The 19,182-nt window shown below is 45.3% G+C and overlaps 1 protein-coding gene across 1 annotated transcript; it reads left to right on the top strand.

Annotated features, from left to right (window-relative positions):
• The first annotated feature begins 322 nt into the window (after positions 1–322).
• thop1 (thimet oligopeptidase 1) lies at positions 323–18,266 on the top strand. Its single transcript, XM_071906628.2, has 14 exons — positions 323–442; positions 2,408–2,614; positions 7,429–7,577; positions 8,612–8,719; positions 9,065–9,167; positions 10,976–11,133; positions 12,288–12,423; positions 13,503–13,645; positions 14,037–14,260; positions 14,993–15,194; positions 16,122–16,308; positions 16,768–16,896; positions 17,398–17,534; positions 17,728–18,266. The coding sequence occupies exons 1-14, from the start codon at positions 430–432 to the stop codon at positions 17,887–17,889; spliced, it is 2,058 nt and encodes a 685-aa protein (XP_071762729.1). The 5' UTR covers positions 323–429; the 3' UTR covers positions 17,890–18,266.
• The last annotated feature ends 916 nt before the right edge of the window (positions 18,267–19,182 follow it).

Below are 19,182 nucleotides of genomic sequence, written 5' to 3'. Positions count from 1 at the left end.
TTTTCCCTTGTTTTCACTGGGCCTAAGGTTTCGGGTATTGTTTTCATTTTCAATTATCGTATTCATTCATTGTTTCATAACGTGGACATTGTGAAGCCCTTTGAGAACTACACAAATAAACTTGACTTCATCTTGCATCTCTCTTGTGGGTATATAATACGGTATGGGCATAAAATGAAAAAACAACAACAACATTTTAACCAACTACAGATTCCTCTTGAATAATATTTTTCTTTTCACTATGGTGCTTTGTGTATTTTTACTGAAAAATTGGCACTCGTTCGTCAATAAGGGTTTTATTTTGGAAAATGGTGACCGGAAGTTTTTTTTTTTTTTATTCTAGCTGCCTTGACACGCCCGTAGAGCTGACTGACACCCAGCAGCAGACCACACGCGCACTAACAAACGTTGTGATTCATTTTCTGCAATATGGGACCGACAGGTATGTGCCGATGTGTTTATGTCACTATGTCAGTATAATGTAAAAGTAGTGAGCAGCGGCTGGACAAACTGTCCGCTCTCTGTCCCGGTGGAAACATTTTGGCTTTAGTCAATGAATCAGAGTCATCTAGCTAGTTGACGTGCTATTAGCTGGCTAAAGTTACAGTCACCAGAATATAATATAATGTTAGCTGCATGCCGGTTCAGTGTATAAGAAGAAAGCTAAACCGCCGTGTATTTTTTGTTCGTTTCTCGGTAGTTCTGACTGATCCAACCCGCCTGCTGCTGAGTTTAGCATGTTAGCTCATTCTGCTTATTCACGGAGCTAACAGCAGAGCACGGGGGCTTCTGCCCTCACGGCGAGGCTGTGGTGTGGCTGCGGAGAGCAGGCTGGGCAGGGATGGATTATCAATCCAGTTGGATTGGATTAGCTCACAACACCAATCTCTCTAGCCTCGATGCATTCTGGCTCATTTGTAAGGAGAGAAAACTACGTTAACTGTATTCAGAAATCTGTGAATTCAGTGTTGAATTGCTTGTCGCCAAACGTACATATCACGTAAACCACAACTCAAGACATTTAATGAATCGTTATGGTCTGCTGATAAATTCGGCATACATCTGATCCACCAAACAGCTGCTATTTCAGCTACATTTCAACTTTTGTAATCGGTTCACACTGCTCGCTACCGTTCACTACGGTGTATTTTTGGTGAAAGAAGGTAGTGGGAATAGCAGGCGATCCAACTCTAAAAGTTGAAATTTGATTGAAATAAATTGCTGCTTGGTAGATTATATGTATGCCGAAGTGAATGATAGCTCCTGATGATTCAGTAAAGGTATTGAGACGTATTTTATGGGGTTCGTACTCTCGCTGACAAGTAATGACTTAAAAAATTGGCAGATTTTTAAAGGGTGTCACGTTCCCTCCATGCAAGAGAACGGCAGCTTACTTAGATCTTTCTGTCATCAGTTACAGGCTGAATATAGATGTTTGTTTCAGATCTGAAGCAGCCAGCGGAACCTGCTTCTGCCTTGTCTCCTCAATCTGCTGCTGGACAAATAAACCTCTTGTTAATCTAAAGCAGTGGTTCCCAAACTGGGGTCTGGGGACTGCCCGGGGTCCTTGAGGAGGTTTCAGGGGATCCCCAGCAAAATGAGGAATAGTTTGATTTTAGTATCCCTTCACTGCTTCCCTCCCCACCTACAGTATAGACAGTTATATTATTCTGTACCAAGTTATATCTAAGAGCAAAAATGTTGATATGAGGAAGCTTGGGCATTTGGTTACACCACAGGCCTTCATGCTGAGTAGCTGCTCACAAATGCTTTTTTTATTCAGGATGACTGTTCATATCTATTCTGGGATGTAACCCACATCCCATGCCAATATGAACTGACAGTGGCGTTAAATAAAGCAGAGTAACAATAGCAAAAAGATGTCCCATCTGTTTTTATTCCAACACATTTTGGTTCCAGTTTGGACTGAATTGAGTCGTCAAGTTGTCTGTTTTCTTTCCATCGCTGTTTCTCATTGTACTCCACGCTAATGCTGGCCGAAACAAAATTATGACAACTGTCTCAGGGGAATGATGTAAGATTTACTTGTTGTCATGGCGTTGTGCTTAAAAATTTCAATACAAGTTGCATGGCTGCAGATGGGAACTGAAAAAAAAGTTGGGAAACTTTCAGCTGCAGTGTGAACGAAGCCTAAATGATTTAAGATTTCTTCCTCAGTCCGACCAGCAGCCAAAAAACCCAAAGAATTCATTTTGTAACGATATGAAACAGAGAAAAGCAGAAAATCTCAGCATTTGTGAAGCTGTAACCAGTGAATGTTTGGTATTTACACTTAATAAATGACTAAAACGATTCATTGTTTATCAGAATTATAACTGATGAATTTTCTGTCGATGGACCACGTGTCTCAGCGGTATGAGTCTGACCTCGGCGCGGTGTGTTGCAGGAGAGGTGGTGTTCGGCGGCCCGGCGCCGGTCTGCTCTGACAACCGTCTGCGCTGGGACCTGAACCCCCAGCAGATCCAGCAGCTGTCAGAGGAACTCATCACCAACACCAAGAAGGTGTACGACTTGGTGGGGGGGCTGGAGCTCGACGCCGTCACCTTCGAAAACACCCTGAAGGCCCTCGCCGACGTGGAGGTGGAGTACACAGGTCAGCCTCTCCTCTGCCTCCCTCCTCTGCCTCCCTCCCTCCTCTTCCTCTCCCCCTCTTCCTCCCTCCTCTTCCTCTTCCTCCCTCCTCTTTCTCCCTCCTCTTCCTCTCCCCTCTTTCTCCCTCCTCTTCCTCTCCCCCTCTTCCTCTCCTCTTCCTCTGCTGCTGGAGTCAGAACAGTATTCCACTTCGACAGCTGTGGCTGTTCCAAGACCGATACTGATACTGTTGTGTTGAAGCTGCTGATAGCTGATATTTTGTGCTGATATTTAATATCTTTAATATTATATTATAATATCAGAATCATATCATATATATTCAACAGAGGTGTGACCAAGTCAACTTTGCTCAAGTCCCAAGTCAGTCTCAAGTTTTGATGCACAAGTCTCAAGTCAAGTCCCAAGTCTAAATGTAGATTACAAAGTTAAGTCCAAGTCAAGTCCAAGTCATTAATGTCAAGTCTCAAGTCTAAATGTAGAACAGCAAGTCAAGTCAGAACAAATCAAGAGTCCAGTATCAATTTAATATCTTAAAGAAAACTAAATATCTAGGACTTTTCAATGCAATATGGTTTTAATAGGATAAAAACTTGGTAAGAGCATCATGAGTTTGATTTCTATAATCAGTTTCAACTTCAATAAATTCAATCATTCCATACAAATTCAGAAAACAGAATTTAAATTCAGTCGTCCGCTGGAACAAATCTCATCACTTTCAATCTAAGTCATTTACACAAACACAAGATCTCAAGTCAAGACTTTAGAAACCTTTTCAAGTCATCAAAGTACAAGTCAGAGTCAAGTCCCAAGTCACCAGAACCCAAGTCAAGTCAAGTCTCAAGTCTTCTCTTCATGCATCAAGTCAAGTCTCAAGCAGTTCAAACTGGGACTCGAGTCCAAGTCATGTGACTCGAGTCCCCAAGCAGAGGTGGGCTAAACAAACAATTCCATGTATTCACAGTTTCCTCCAGAGTTTTCTTCTTGTCAGGGTGGAAAAGCCGCTGAAACATTTCGAGCATCAAGGGACACGAAAACTCTCCACTGAAACCCCCTGCCCCCCACCCCCGCCCCCCCCGCCCCCCGACTCTATATAAAGGTCTGACAGGTTAATGTTGCCTCATTGTCAGCGAACAATACACACATTGTAGCACATGTACACCATTTACTTCACTAGCAGCCGCTGGAAGGTTCAGTATAGTGTAAATGGTGTTAAGTGACATTCTGCATTGAAATACAGAACGTATTGTTCCAGCAGCCTGCCAGCTTTTTACTAACCAAATCCAATATGAAGAGAAACCTGATGATGAACACTTAAAGGTGATAAAGTAGGCCTAAACCTCACAAGGAGGATAGCTTTACAAAACTGATGATGAAAACGATGCGTGTTTTGATCGCCAGGAACAAACTGAAAAAAGCTGCCATAAACGGCTCTTCTGATTGGTCAAGCAATCTCCGTAAGGCCGCCACCCCCGCTCCACCCGTTCAGATAGAGACTTGCACATTTGTAAATCTTTTCCTCAGGTGTTTTGCCACAATAATATTTCACAAGTCCGATCTGATCCAGTTCACTGTGTTGGCGGTTCAGTCTCAAGCACACAGACTTCTCTAGAACTCTGTGGCTTTATACTGACAGAAATAATGAGACGGGCCACGAGAGACGAGACGTTTTCTTGGTTATCATTGTTTTTGTCCTCCAGATTTTCTTGTGTTTCGTACACTTTGTCAGAGCATTAACTTTGTGTGAGTCGCAGTCCAGAACATCACGGTCAGGTCTCCGCAGCTTCACCTAGCTCTCCTCTCCTCTCGCTCCTCTGCTGCCATTGTGAGCGGAGAGGGAAAGGTCTGAGTTGGCAGGAACGAGGTATGTGACGGTACAGCAGGTCAGCAGTTTGTACAGAAAGAGCCGCTGAACCAGCCGGGGCTCCTACAATAGAGCGGAGGCTTTGTTTTGCAGCGCAGCGGAGTGCGGGCTGAAAGCACCTGCATGCTGTGAGCTGCGGGTCAGAGCTGCGGGTCAGAGCTGCGGGTCAGAGCTGCTGCGGGTCAGAGCTGCAGCGGGTCAGAGCTGCGGGTCAGAGCTGCTGCGGGTCAGAGCTGCAGCGGGTCAGAGCTGCGGGTCAGAGCTGCTGCGGGTCAGAGCTGCGGGTCAGAGCTGCAGCGGGTCAGAGCTGCAGCAGGTCAGAGCTGCAGCAGGTCAGAGCCGCCGGTCAGAGCTGCAGCGGGTCAGAGCTGCAGCAGGTCAGAGCTGCAGCGGGTCAGAGCTGCAGCAGGTCAGAGCTGCAGCAGGTCAGAGCTGCCGGTCAGAGCTGCAGCGGGTCAGAGCTGCAGCAGGTCAGAGCTGCCGGTCAGAGCTGCTGCGGGTCACAGCTGCGGGTCAGAGCTGCAGCGGGTCAGAGCTGCAGCATGTCAGAGCCGCCGGTCAGAGCTGCAGCAGGTCAGAGCTGCAGCAGGTCAGAGCTGCAGCAGGTCAGAGCCGCCGGTCAGAGCTGCAGTGGGTCAGAGCTGCAGCGGGTCAGAGCTGCAGCATGTCAGAGCCGCCGGTCAGAGCTGCAGCAGGTCAGAGCTGCAGCAGGTCAGAGCTGCAGCAGGTCAGAGCCGCCGGTCAGAGCTGCAGCGGGTCAGAGCTGCCGGTCAGAGCTGCAGCGGGTCAGAGCTGCAGCGGGTCAGAGCTGCAGCAGGTCAGAGCTGCCGGTCAGAGCTGCAGCGGGTCAGAGCTGCAGCGGGTCAGAGCTGCAGCAGGTCAGAGCTGCCGGTCAGAGCTGCTGCGGGTCTGAGCTGCGGGTCAGAGCTGCAGCGGGTCAGAGCTGCAGCGGGTCTGAGCTGCGGGTCAGAGCTGCAGCGGGTCAGAGCTGCAGCGGGTCTGAGCTGCGGGTCAGAGCTGCAGCGGGTCAGAGCTGCAGCGGGTCAGAGCTGCAGCGGGTCTGAGCTGCGGGTCAGAGCTGCAGCGGGTCAGAGCTGCAGCGGGTCAGAGCTGCAGCGGGTCTGAGCTGCGGGTCAGAGCTGCAGCGGGTCAGAGCTGCAGCGGGTCAGAGCTGCAGCGGGTCTGAGCTGCGGGTCAGAGCTGCAGCGGGTCAGAGCTGCAGCGGGTCAGAGCTGCTGCGGGTCAGAGCTGCAGCGGGTCAGAGCTGCGGGTCAGAGCTGCTGCGGGTCAGAGCTGCCGCGGGTCAGAGCTGCAGCGGGTCAGAGCTGCTGCGGGTCAGAGCTGCGGGTCAGAGCTGCTGCGGGTCTGAGCTGCGGGTCAGAGCTGCAGCGGGTCAGAGCTGCCGCAGGTCAGAGCTGCAGCGGGTCAGAGCTGCGGGTCAGAGCTGCTGCGGGTCAGAGCTGCGGGTCAGAGCTGCTGCGGGTCAGAGCTGCTGCGGGTCAGAGCTGCAGCGGGTCAGAGCTGCAGCGGGTCAGAGCTGCTGCGGGTCAGAGCTGCAGCGGGTCAGAGCTGCAGCGGGTCAGAGCTGCAGCGGGTCAGAGCTGCTGCGGGTCAGAGCTGCTGCGGGTCAGAGCTGCAGCGGGTCAGAGCTGCAGCGGGTCAGAGCTGCTGCGGGTCTGAGCTGCAGGTCAGAGCTGCAGCGGGTCAGAGCTGCAGCGGGTCAGAGCTACCGGTCAGAGCTGCGGGTCAGAGAGCAGCGACTGGTGACTCCAGCTCTCATCAGGTTAAAAGTGACGGCCTTTTGTCACAGCTGCATGACTAAATGACAAGTGAAAACTAGCTTAGCATGTAACAGGTTGCATGCTTGTAGAGCTGAACAGTTAATTGAAAAAAAATCTAAATCACAATATGAACTTCTGCAATTTCCAAATCTCAGAGGCTGCAGTTAATTTCTTCAGAGAGAGTTCGGTCCACTTGTGTTTGTGTAAATGACTAAAAGACCAGACCAGAATTTAAATTCTGTTTTCTGAATTTGTATGGAATGATTGAATTTATTGAAGTTGAAACTGATTATAGAAATCAAACTCATGATGCTCTTACCAAGTTTTTATCCTATTAAAACCATATTGCATTGAAAAGTCCTAGATATTTAGTTTTCTTTAAGATATTAAATTGATACTGGACTCTTGATTTGTTCTGACTTGACTTGCTGTTCTACATTTAGACTTGAGACTTGACATTAATGACTTGACTTGGTAATCTACATTTAGACTTGGGACTTGACTTGAGACTTGTGCATCAAAACTTGAGACTGACTTGGGACTCGAGCGAAGTTGACTCGGTCTCACCTCTGATAACAAGTAAACATGTCGTCCCCCGTGAATGATGCAGACTCTCCTCGGGCCAATCAGGATCAAGACACATCATCCCAAGTCACAAGCCGACCCATTTAATGTTATTTTTACATGTTAGCAGATATCGTCATATATTGATATTGAAATACTTCTTATGATTATCATGATATTAATTTTGTCCGCATCACAGCTCATTGGCTGTGTATATATTATTATAATCACCTGTTATTGGCCGTGTGCTAATGGAACAGAACACTTTCCATTACTCTCCTCTCATGGAAAGCACCAAGCAGCTTCTCCTGCTGGAAGATCTGTGGCACAAAGCAACATGAATATCAATATGAGAGTTGTAGCTGTGATGGGCTTGATTTTCCATTCTGATAGATACCAGATACCAGCAGCTTCTATTAGAACTATTGAAGTTTCCATTTAATTTGATGGCAGAATGTTTTTGATGGCAGAATTAAGTTGACATGTAGAATCACAATTTCTCCACCCATAGAGGAGCATGGACTCATTCAGTTCAAGCAAAAACATGAAATTCATCAAACTGAATGTGATTGACGTCTCTTCCCCCCCCCCCCCCCCCCCCCCCCCCAGTCCAGAGGAACATGCTGGACTTCCCGCAGCACGTCTCTCCCAGTAAGGAGGTTCGGACAGCGAGCACCGAGGCCGACAAGAGGCTGTCAGAGTTCGACGTGGAGATGAGCATGAGGGAGGACGTTTACCAGAGGATCATCGCTCTGGAGGTGAACTGAGGAGATGGATAGATGGATAGATAGATAGATGGATAGATGGATGGATAGGTAGGTAGGGAGGAAGGAAGGTACCACCCTTCCTCCCTAAACCCATCTAACCTCAGTTTACCCAACATTTTATTTACTCTGCCTGTCAAAAATTTGGACGCACCACATTTTTCTTTATTTTTACTATTTTCCACATTTTAGAATAACAGTAAAGACTTAAAACTATGAAATAACACAAATGGAATTATGCAGCGACCAAAAAAGTGTTAAACAAATCAAAACTATCTTATATTTTAGATTCTTTGCCTTGATGGAAAGACAAAGGCTTTGGAAAGAAATTCATACATAGGATCAACTTCACTATTTATATTTGACTAAGAAACTCATTTCAAGCATTTAAGCAGAAGCCTTTAGATCAGAATGCTTTAAGAGAATGAAACAGGACATTCAGTCAGGAGTCAGACTGGACTGGCGGTGTAGAGACAGTGGAGAAGAAGGTTTAGAGTTTGGAGGAAGACTGGAATAAATCTTTATGGTGGAAATTAATAGTAAGTAGAATCAAACTGATGCAAGTTAAATGAAGATGTGGTCTTTTAAGGTGGGGCAACACATTAATATTTCCTGCATGTTTCTTCAATCTACATCGATCAAAGAAATATGCAGGCTTGTTGTAGAGTTTTTGATACTGATGAGGATTTGCTCGTCCAGCAGGACAGTCTGCAGAAACCAGGGAGTAACGTGTTTCTGCCACAAGGTGGAGCCAGTTAATTTGGTTAGAAATGAACAAAATTGACCAGACATTTTGACTGCAGAGTGATATTAGATGTGAAACAGCAGTCTGATCAGCCAATCAGAATTGAGCATTCAAAAGGCCATGCGGTAATATTTATTTATTATCTGTTTGTGTCTGTAAAGAGGAAGGAGAGGAATCATTTAGATTCGGTCGACTTCCTGTCGTACGTCGGTGTGTTGCAGGACTTCTTCACTGTGCTGCGTGCTCATGTCATTCTCATAAGCCGTGTTATTTCTCACTGCAGAAGAAGATTGACGCTGACAGCCTCACCACAGAGTCCAAGAGGTACATGGAGCGACTGATCAAACTGGGCAAGAGGAACGGCCTCCACCTGCCCAAAGAGACTCAAGAGGTGACGGCCGTTTCTTCACGCTTTAACACCTGAAGAGTGCTGTTTCCTAAGATCTTTGTATTCATCCCCAAATGTGACATCTTTAAATTCATCATTGAGTATTTCCAAAATACAGAAGATCCAATCAGTAAAAGTGCTTGTAGCGTTCAGTCAACCAGTGACTCAAGTTCTCTACTGTCCTTTGAAAAAGTACGATCTCTTGTTCTAATGTTGTGCTGTCAATCATTTAGTCAGAGAAACTGGAACTTCAGATGGTGAAGATCTGACTCTGTATCTCTGCATCACATATCAGCGTCTCACTCCTCTCACTCCTCTCACTCCTCTCCATCTTCACTCTGCTGACAGGAGATCAAGACGATTAAGAAGAAGCTGAGCAACCTTTGCATCGACTTCAACAAATATCTGAACGAAGACACCACCAGTCTGTCCTTCAGCCGGGAGGAGCTGGGTGAGTTCTACCTACCTGCAGTACATTAAAGCAATACTCTGCTTAGTGTTAACATGGGGTTATCTGGCTCTGGACCGCCATGAAAACCAGAATATAAACTACTCACCAAGATCGGATGCACCGTGATGGGCAGTGATCTATACTGATCTATACTGATCTATAGTGATCTATACTGATCTATACTGATCTATAGTGATCTATACTGATCTATACTGATCTATAGTGATCTATACTGATCTGTAGTGATCTGTATGATCCATACTGATCTATAGTGATCTATACTGATCTATAATGATCTATACTGATCTATATGATCTATACTGATCTATACTGATCTATACTGATCTATAGTGATCCATACTGATCTGTAGTGATCTGTATGATCCATACTGATCTATAGTGATCTATACTGATCTATACTGATCTATAGTGATCTATACTGATCTATACTGATCTATAATGCCCTATACTGATCTATAATGATCTATACTGATCTATAATGATCTATACTGATCTATATGATCTATACTGATCTATACTGATCTATAGTGATCTATACTGATCTATAATGCCCTATACTGATCTATAATGATCTATACTGATCTATAGTGATCCATACTGATCTGTAGTGATCTGTATGATCCATACTGATCTATAGTGATCTATACTGATCTATAATGATCTATACTGATCTATATGATCTATACTGATCTATACTGATCTATACTGATCCATACTGATCTATAGTGATCCATACTGATCTATAGTGATCTATACTGATCTATACTGATCCATACTGATCTATAGTGATCCATACTGATCTGTAGTGATCTATAATGATCCATACTGATCTATAGTGATCTATAGTGATCTATACTGATCTATACTGATCCATACTGATCTATAGTGATCCATACTGATCTATAGTGATCTATACTGATCTATACTGATCCATACTGATCTATAGTGATCCATACTGATCTGTAGTGATCTGTATGATCCATACTGATCTATAGTGATCTATACTGATCTATAGTGATCTATACTGATCTATATGATCCATACTGATCTATACTGATCCATACTGATCTATAGTGATCCATACTGATCTGTAGTGATCTGTATGATCCATACTGATCTATAGTGATCTATAATGATCTATACTGATCCATACTGATCTATACTGATCTATATGATCCATACTGATCTATAATGATCTATACTGATCTATAGTGATCTATACTGATCCATACTGATCTATACTGATCTATATGATCCATACTGATCTATAATGATCTATACTGATCCATACTGATCTATAGTGATCCATACTGATCCATACTGATCTATAGTGATCTATAGCGCCGCCCAGAGGGCAGCATCTGGACAAGGTGGTGTGCTGGGTGGGGGGGGGGGGGGGGGGGGGTTCAGGATGAATTTCCTTGCTGTTTTAGAGCTGCAGGTAATCTTTGCTCCATGAATCAAAACCTTTCATCAGACTCGAACTCCTGCACACTCACATTTATTTTTTTAACAAAATGTTAAAGTTCTAAAAAGTTTATGACAAGAAAAACTTGTGATGATATGAATCGCAGTTTAAATTGCAATTACAATATTCTATCAAATAATCACAATTACATTTTCTATCAATATCTTTCTGCCCGACCGCCAACTCCTAAACCTTTAACTGTGGCTGGTTAGTCAGTCTCCTCTCCAGGTAACCAGCCGTCACTGGGCGTCCCGTTCTAATTGGCTTCTTGATTTCTTCCCTGGTTGCCGTGGGTAACATGACACCTGTCTGTCTCCAGGCGGTCTCCCTGAAGACTTCCTGAGCTCCCTGGAGCCGGACGGGGACATGCTGAAGGTCACCCTGAAGTATCCTCACTACTTCCCCACCATGAAGAAATGTTTCGTCCCAGAAACCCGCAAGAAGCTGGAGGAGGCCTTCAACTCCCGCTGCAAAGAGGTGAGACAGTCACATCAAATCAACACGGCGTTTAAATCACAGGTCACACAGTCAGCTGATCCTGATATCCAGAGTGATTTACGATGCATGCAGCAGTCACATGAGCTTCATTTCTTTATTGCCAAAAATGTACAAGCAGCCCGCAGTGCCAGGTCAGGGATTTGTACATATAAACCCTGAAAACAGATAAAATGCTGAAACAAGAGAGAAGGAGGACAAACTGTGGGTGAGACGGTGAAACTCAGCACAGTGTCACTGTGTTGTAGCAGAAGATGAAAGTATTGATGAAGTATTAATAGCAGATTTCCCTCCAAATCCACCCTGGTGGCGCACAATGTAAAATGCAGTGTAGGTTAAGACTTTTGGAAATTTAAATTATGGTGTTAAAGGAATAGTTCACCCAAAAAAATTAAAATTCGGTCATTATCTACTCATTCTCCTGCCAGTACAAACTCGGGTGAGTGTTTTTTCTTCATACAACTTACCTGGAGTTCTCCAGGCTCGCTGCTGGAGGAGCTTCTTCCAGTGAACTGGGAGCCGGACGTTCTGCTTCAAAAAGGGCAACAAATGTCCGTAAAATTACTCCATAAAGCTCGTGTAGTATAATCAAAGTCTTCTGACGCCTGACGATCGCTCTGTGAGTCGAAAAAAATGAAATTTTATCAATAATTTAATGAAAATCCGAGTCGATCGCCATTGCATTTACTTAAGCATTACCGTGTACAGTGTGTGCGATAGTGTGCGACCTCCATCTCGTGAGGTTTGGTAATGCGATCGACTCGGATTTTCATTAAATTATGGAGCAAATTTTGTTTTTTTCAACTCATAGAGCGATCGTCAGGCGTCAGAAGACTTTGGTTATACTACACGAGCTTTATGGAGTAATTTTATGGACAGTTATTGCCCTTTTTGAAGCAGAACGTCCGGCTCCCCGTTCACTGGAAGAAGCTCCTCCAGCAGCGAGCGTGGAGAACAATTTTTGGGTGAACTATTCCTTTTAAGTTTATAATTTTTGTAAACTTGAAAATTTAATTTGGAAAGTAAGTAATTTGGGAAGCATCTTTGAGTACTACATAATTAAAATGTATTATGGAAAAGTTTTGGATGTAGTTGTGAATAAGCGTGTCAGTAACCGGAGTGCTGTGCGGCTGCAGGAGAACTCGTCCATCCTGAAGGAGCTGGTGCAGCTGCGGGCGCAGAAGAGCGCGCTGCTCGGCTTCAGCACGCACGCCGACTTCGTCCTGGAGATGAACATGGCCAAGTCCGGCAGGAAGGTGGCCGGCTTCCTGGGTGGGTGTTCCAGACCGGACTCGCATCACAAACCTGTTGTCCGGTGGAGGCAGAGAGACGAGTGAAGAGCAAACAGAGACAGAGAGAAGCTCATCCATAAAACTGAGCGGCGGGTGTAGCGTGACGTCGGGGGCGGAAACCGTCACAGTGGGGCGTTTTCCACCTGATCTAGTCAGATGGTATACTGTAGAAATGAATGAAAACACATTTTAATTACTAAAAAAAAATCAATAGATTAAGTTCCATTTAATTATCACTGGAAGCATGAAAATGTTTAATAAATAAATATGACTCTCACACTGGCTTTGCAGTCAATTAGCGCTCTGATTGCGGTTATAAAAGCCAGTTTCTGATATGTTTCAGTTTATCATAATAAAAAAAGAGAAGATGATCATTTTTATCAGCTGCTGGAGTGGTAGAGAGCTACAGCACACGGCTGCCACTGCTCCCATATATTTATCTTACAGCGTCTCGATAGATCTTCATCAGGTCACGATCACCACATATGTTCAATTTATCATTTCAGTAACTCGCATCATAAACATTTGTTTTATCATGGTCAACATAGGAAGTTGCAGCAGTAAGTGCATGAGGAGCAAGAGGTTTATCTGCCGTTCTGACTCGTCTCTGCTGCCCACTGACACACAGGTGGACAAGCTGTTAAATATGTAAAGCTTAATTAACATGTCGGTTTTGATTGGCTAGTTTTGCTGTTTTGACTCTGTACTGTTATCTCTTTCAAAATCAGCTGATACGTTGACTGAGGTTGAATTACAAACACTGAAGTAACTGTTCAAACAAAATGCTACTTATATTACACCTTCCCCCCATTTGACAAAGATATTACATGAACATCGCCACACTTGATATCATATTTCCAACCACTTTATTGTGGTGCGATGTGGAGTCCAGTGTTAAGACTATTGAAATGCATCCAGAAGTCAGGCAGAGGAAAGATGCAGATCCTTCTTTAGGTGATTAGAAAACTCTTACATGGGCCGTCTGTGTTTTTATAATGCAGAGAAAACTCCTCTCTCCTGACCCCTCTCTCTCTCTCTCCGCTGCTCTCTCTCTTCCAGAGGATCTGGCTCGGAAGCTGAAGCCACTGGGCGATGAAGAGCGGACGGTCATCCTCAAACTGAAGGAGAAGGAATGTCAGAAGAGAAGTTTGCCTTTCAACGGCGAGCTTCATGCCTGGGACACCCGCTACTTCATGACCCAGGTGAGACTTTTAGTCCTGGGACACCCGCTACTTCGTGACCCAGGTGAGACTTTTAGTCCTGGGACACCCGCTACTTCGTGACCCAGGTGAGACTTTTAGTCCTGGGACACCCGCTACTTCGTGACCCAGGTGAGACTTTTAGTCCTGGGACACCCGCTACTTCATGACCCAGGTGAGACTTTTAGTCCTGGGACACCCGCTACTTCATGACCCAGGTGAGACTTTTAGTCCTGGGACACCCGCTACTTCATGATCCAGGTGAGACTTTTAGTCCTGGGACACCCGCTACTTCATGACCCAGGTGGGACTTCCTCCTCTTCCTCTTCCTCTTCCACTTCTTCCTCCCTCTCACTTGTTCTCTTCTTTGCTTCTTTGCTTCCTTCCCCCCCAGGTGGAGGAGACGCAGTACGCTGTGGACCAGAACCAGCTGAAGGAGTATTTCCCGATGGAGGTGGTGACTCAGGGTCTGCTGGACATCTACCAGGAGCTGCTGGGTCTGTCCTTCCAGCTGGTGGAGGGCGCCGCCGTCTGGCACCCCGACGTCACGCTGTACTGCGTCAAGGACCGCACCTCCGGTCAGGTGGTGGGCCAGTTCTACCTGGACCTGTTCCCCAGGTGAGGGCCGGTGGGCGGGGCCACGCGGGAGGATTGGATAATTTAGACTATTAATCTGGAAAAAGAAAAATCGACAATCGCAAAATGAATTACTTTGAATTAGTTGATATCGTGCAGCCCGAACTTCAGCCGACAAAAACACTGTCAACGTTATCATATAACCAGTGTTTCTCAAACTGGGCTCCAGGAATCTCCAGGGGTCTTTGAGATGTTCAAGGGGTCTCCAGCAACATGAGGAATAGTTTAGTTTCAGTATAATTTAATTCACCAATTAGACAATTATAAGAATGACTCTTGTAGTCCTGGGTTTAGCTCTCACCACTGTTGTCTCTCCACATACAGTTCAGACAGTTATGCAGTTCAGTTAAATGCTAAACAACTAATATGGGTCACGAGGATAAAATCTGATTATAAAGAGTCTACAGGAAAATGTTTGAGAACAGCTGTTTAACATATCCTGATAATTCCAGTCAGGCATTTATTTTGTTGGTTTGTGCCTGTATTGTTTTCCTGCTCTGTTTGCCTTTTATTCATCGCTTTATTGACCGTCAAGCACTTTGTCACTGTTTGGAAAAGTGCCATACAATTAAATTAAAAGAATATTTAGACATTACTAACAGACAATTCTCCAGTGTTCCTCCATGATGGAGACGCAGCTGGCTGGGTCTCTGTACATGTCTCGCCTCTGAACAACAGGCTTCAGACTCTCTCTACGTGTTTCCCTGTCTGCAGAGAGGGGAAGTACGGCCACGCCGCCTGCTTCGGCCTGCAGCCCGGCTGTCTGCTGTGCGACGGCGCGCGCCAGATGTCGGTGGCGGCCATGGTGGCCAACTTCAGCAAGCCGACGGCCGACGCCCCGTCGCTCCTGCAGCACGACGAGGTGGAAACCTACTTCCACGAGTTCGGACACGTCATGCACCAGCTCTGCGCCCAGGTCAGCTGATCGCCCCGACCGGCAGTCTAGTTACTGTTCCGTTTTGGAAAAATATCCGTTATGTGATACTCCAACCCAATATAGTGCCAGCTGTATTGTGTTAGTATTTTCTAATAATATAGTAGAGAGGTAACGCACACCAAAAAATATTTTTGTAGAGAGGTGCTGATCAAAAAGTGTCGCACACTCCAGCTCCATAGAAAATACTCTCATAGAAAATACTCTCATAGAAAATACTCTCATAGAAAATACTCTTTAATTGATAACGATAACACTTTTTCTTCTGTTTTCTTCAGTATTTTATAATAAATCACTTTGCTGTATCAGCAGTGCTTCTGTGTAAGTAAGTAATGTGCTATAAGCTGTTTGTGAGGCAGCTGATCAATTAGGGAGCCAGAGAGCTGAGACTGAACTGATCGTTAATTAATAAACTGATCAATAAGTCGGTCTGTCTGTCACTGTGGGACTGGACACGATGTCATCAGGGAGGACGATGCATGGCTCTGTTAGTTTGTTCATCATGTGATCTCAGACTGAGCTGATCACATCTGGATGAAACTTGGGGGAATGATGTGTCTCACCACTGATCTCCCTGATTGGGCCAAACGGAGATACAGACAGTTCAGTTTACTGTCGTCAAGAGGAAAACATCACAGATCCTCCTCCATTCACAAAACAGCAGCAGAGGAGCGGATCAGTGATGTCAGCAGGTCTCAGTCCAGTTAGGGAGCGTGTTGAGCGTTACAGGTCAAAACCGACATGCTGTATTTGTTCCTGATTGGCTGTGAGGACGACCGCATCATTCCTGGGGGACGAGTTTCCTGTCGCCTGGTTTTCAGTGCAGTGTGTGTGTGTGTGTGTGTGTGTGTGTGTGTGTGTGTGTGTGTGTGTGTGTGTGTGTGTGTGTGTGTGTGTGTGTGTGTCCAGGCGGACTACGCCATGTTCAGCGGGACTCATGTGGAGCGGGACTTCGTGGAGGCTCCGTCCCAGATGCTGGAGAACTGGGTGTGGGAGAAGGAGCCGCTGCAGAGGATGTCCCGCCACTACAAGACAGGAAGTCCCATCCCCGACGAGCTGCTGGACAAACTCATCAAGTCTCGCCTCGCCAACACCGGTGAGGAGCAGGACTGCAGTACTGCACCTACTGTCAGTACTGCAGTACTGGACCTACTGTCAGTACTGCACCTACTGTCAGTACTGCAGTACTGGACCTACTGTCAGTACAGCAGTACTGGACCTACTGTCAGTACTGCACCTACTGTCAGTACTGCAGTACCATACTGGTCCTTGTATGATACAGTATCGTTCTATACTACAAATGTCTCTCACATGTCAAATGTTACTTTTCCAGCGGTGTAAGCATTTTACATTAAAGACTTATTTTCCAATTTACTCATTCATTTACTCACTCTTTTGAGTTTCGTCTATTTTGAGTTTCTGAATGATTCACAAAATGTGGATTTGGCTGGGCTAATCAATTTAAAAAAATAATAGATACAATGTCTCTTTCTCTCTCTCTCTCTCTCTCTGTCTCTCTCTCTCTCTCTCTCTCGCCCCCCCCCCCCCCCCCCAGGTCTGTTCAACCTGAGGCAGATCGTCCTGGCCAAGGTGGACCAGGCTCTCCACACCAAGTCCGGCCTGGACCCGGCTGAGGAGTACGCCCGCCTCTGCCAGGAGATCCTGGGGGTTCCTGCTTCACCAGGTCTCACACACACACACACACACACACACACACACACACACACACACACAGATAGTAAAACCTACTTTTATTCTTGTCTTTTATTTCTTTTTATTATTATAAATTTTCTATTAAATGATTTTACCCTGTATGTGAAGCGTCTTTGAGTACCTAGAAAAGCGCTATACAAGTCTAATGTAGTATTATTATTATTATTATAGTAGTAGTAGCAGCAGTACTGGTGGTAGAAGTTGTAGTAGCAGTAGTAGTGATAGTCACTGCAACAGTAGTAGCAGTATTATTTGTAATAGTGGTAAATGTAGTAGTATTACTAGCAATAGTAGTAGCAGTAATAGCAGTAGTAGTTTCCATCAAAATAACTCTCCTACTCACTTTGTTAGGACAAAACTTCTAATCCGTCTCTGCCACCTGTTCTCACCTCTCTGCTCCTGGTGTCATGCTCTGACCTCTGACCTCTGACCTCTGACCTCTGACCTCTGACCTTTCCGTCGTGCCCTGCAGGAACCAACATGCCCGCAACCTTCAGCCACTTGGCCGGCGGCTACGATGCCCAGTATTACGGCTACCTGTGGAGCGAGGTGTACTCCATGGACATGTTCTACGCTCGCTTCAAACAGGAGGGCATCATGAACCCCAAGGTCAGATGAGGTCAACATTAAGAGGATACAGCAAAGAGAATGGAATTGAAATAAAAATAGAAGAATTAGAGGATATTAATAGAGGGTAATAAAGTAATTAATAGAGGGTATTAAATGCAGCAATTACAACACTAGAATGTATTAAGTAAGAATGTTTCAGTGAATGTTAAAATGTAAATGTGTTTTCCTGCAGGTCGGTCTGGACTACAGGAAGTTCATCCTGCGGCCCGGCGGGTCTGAAGACGCCTCTGAGATGCTCAGGAAGTTCCTCGGGCGCGAGCCGAAGCAGGAAGCGTTCCTCCTGAGTAAAGGACTGACGGTGGAGCTGGAGGCGTCCACGCCCTGCCCGTGTTGACCAATCAGGTCGGCCGGCAGGAGCGCGCCCCCCGCAAAGAATCCACCAACCGCTGGGCTCGACGGGAACAAAGGACTGAGGTTTTCTAGAAAAAAAATAAAACAGTAACCCAAGATGGAAAAAATGATCAATAAATAAAAGAATTTCAAGTGACCCCCCCCTCCACCTCCTGTGTGCTGCAGATTCTAACAGAAATATCATTAAGAATAGAATCAAACCGGTTTGTCAGCATTTGTTGGCTTAGAAATAATGTTTTTTTTTAAGATGTTGAGCTAAAGGTAAAAGTGAAATGTTACTAACAGCTTACTGCTGTTGTCACATGAAAACCACATATCTCCAAAAAGTAATTTCTTTAATGAATAATAAACAGAATGCCTCTTTTCTCAATGAGATCCATGTATTTTTGAAATTACACAATGAGGTTTTCAATGGGTTTAAATAGTTATGAAACTCTCTCAACACATAAATAACCACAGAACCCTTTAATTCATGTAAAGAAAAACACAAAACTGCAGTGATGAATATGTAATGATAAATATGTCCTATAGCAGCCAATCAGAGCGGAGTGGTAACAGACTCAGAGACAAAATAACAAGAAGCAGATTGTGTTGTGATTGATTTTAATCTGCTTTATTCAAGGAAAACTCCCCTAAAACTCTGTAACTCTGTTAAAAACAGCTGTTGGTGATGTTCTTTTCATCTCTGGCTCCATTCAGTAGTTAGTTGTGTTTTTCTTCTTGGTGGAGAACCGGCCAATCGTAGACGAGGTGACGTCACCTCCAGATGTTTCCAGCAGCTACAGTGGAGTTTGATATGAGAAAATGTTTCAGGATGTAAAACATCAGCGGTAAACGTCAGGTTTTGGTGTCAGTCCCTCAGAATCAAAGAGCGAGGGCTTCTTTCTAGAGCCGCCATTTTGCACCAAGAGACGTTCAACAATCATACAGGGAGAAATCCATCGTAGTTTGGGGTTTGAGTGAAGGGGAGCGCCCGCCGCCGTAGACGCGCCACACTGTCCAGCTGCTGAACGAAGCGAGAGCAAACCACTTGGAGCAAAATGTCGTCACCCGCCTTTGAGTGACAAGGTGACGCCCCCTCTCAGGGTTGTCGAAAGGCATTCTGGGAAACCGAGGAAATCGCTAACTGAAGTAGAAGCAGGTTGAGGGAAAGTGGGTTCACCAAAAAAGTAAATTAATAACTCCTGGAGTGTATTAAACATCACAGACTGATGATATGAAACCGAGGAAGAGGATCTGAGGGAGTTCTCCTTCATCTCAGTCACTTTACTGTGCA

Source organism: Centroberyx gerrardi, chromosome 9 (assembly GCF_048128805.1).
Source record: "Centroberyx gerrardi isolate f3 chromosome 9, fCenGer3.hap1.cur.20231027, whole genome shotgun sequence".
Lineage (NCBI taxonomy): Eukaryota > Metazoa > Chordata > Actinopteri > Beryciformes > Berycidae > Centroberyx > Centroberyx gerrardi.
This window is presented reverse-complemented; position numbering and strand designations above follow the sequence as displayed.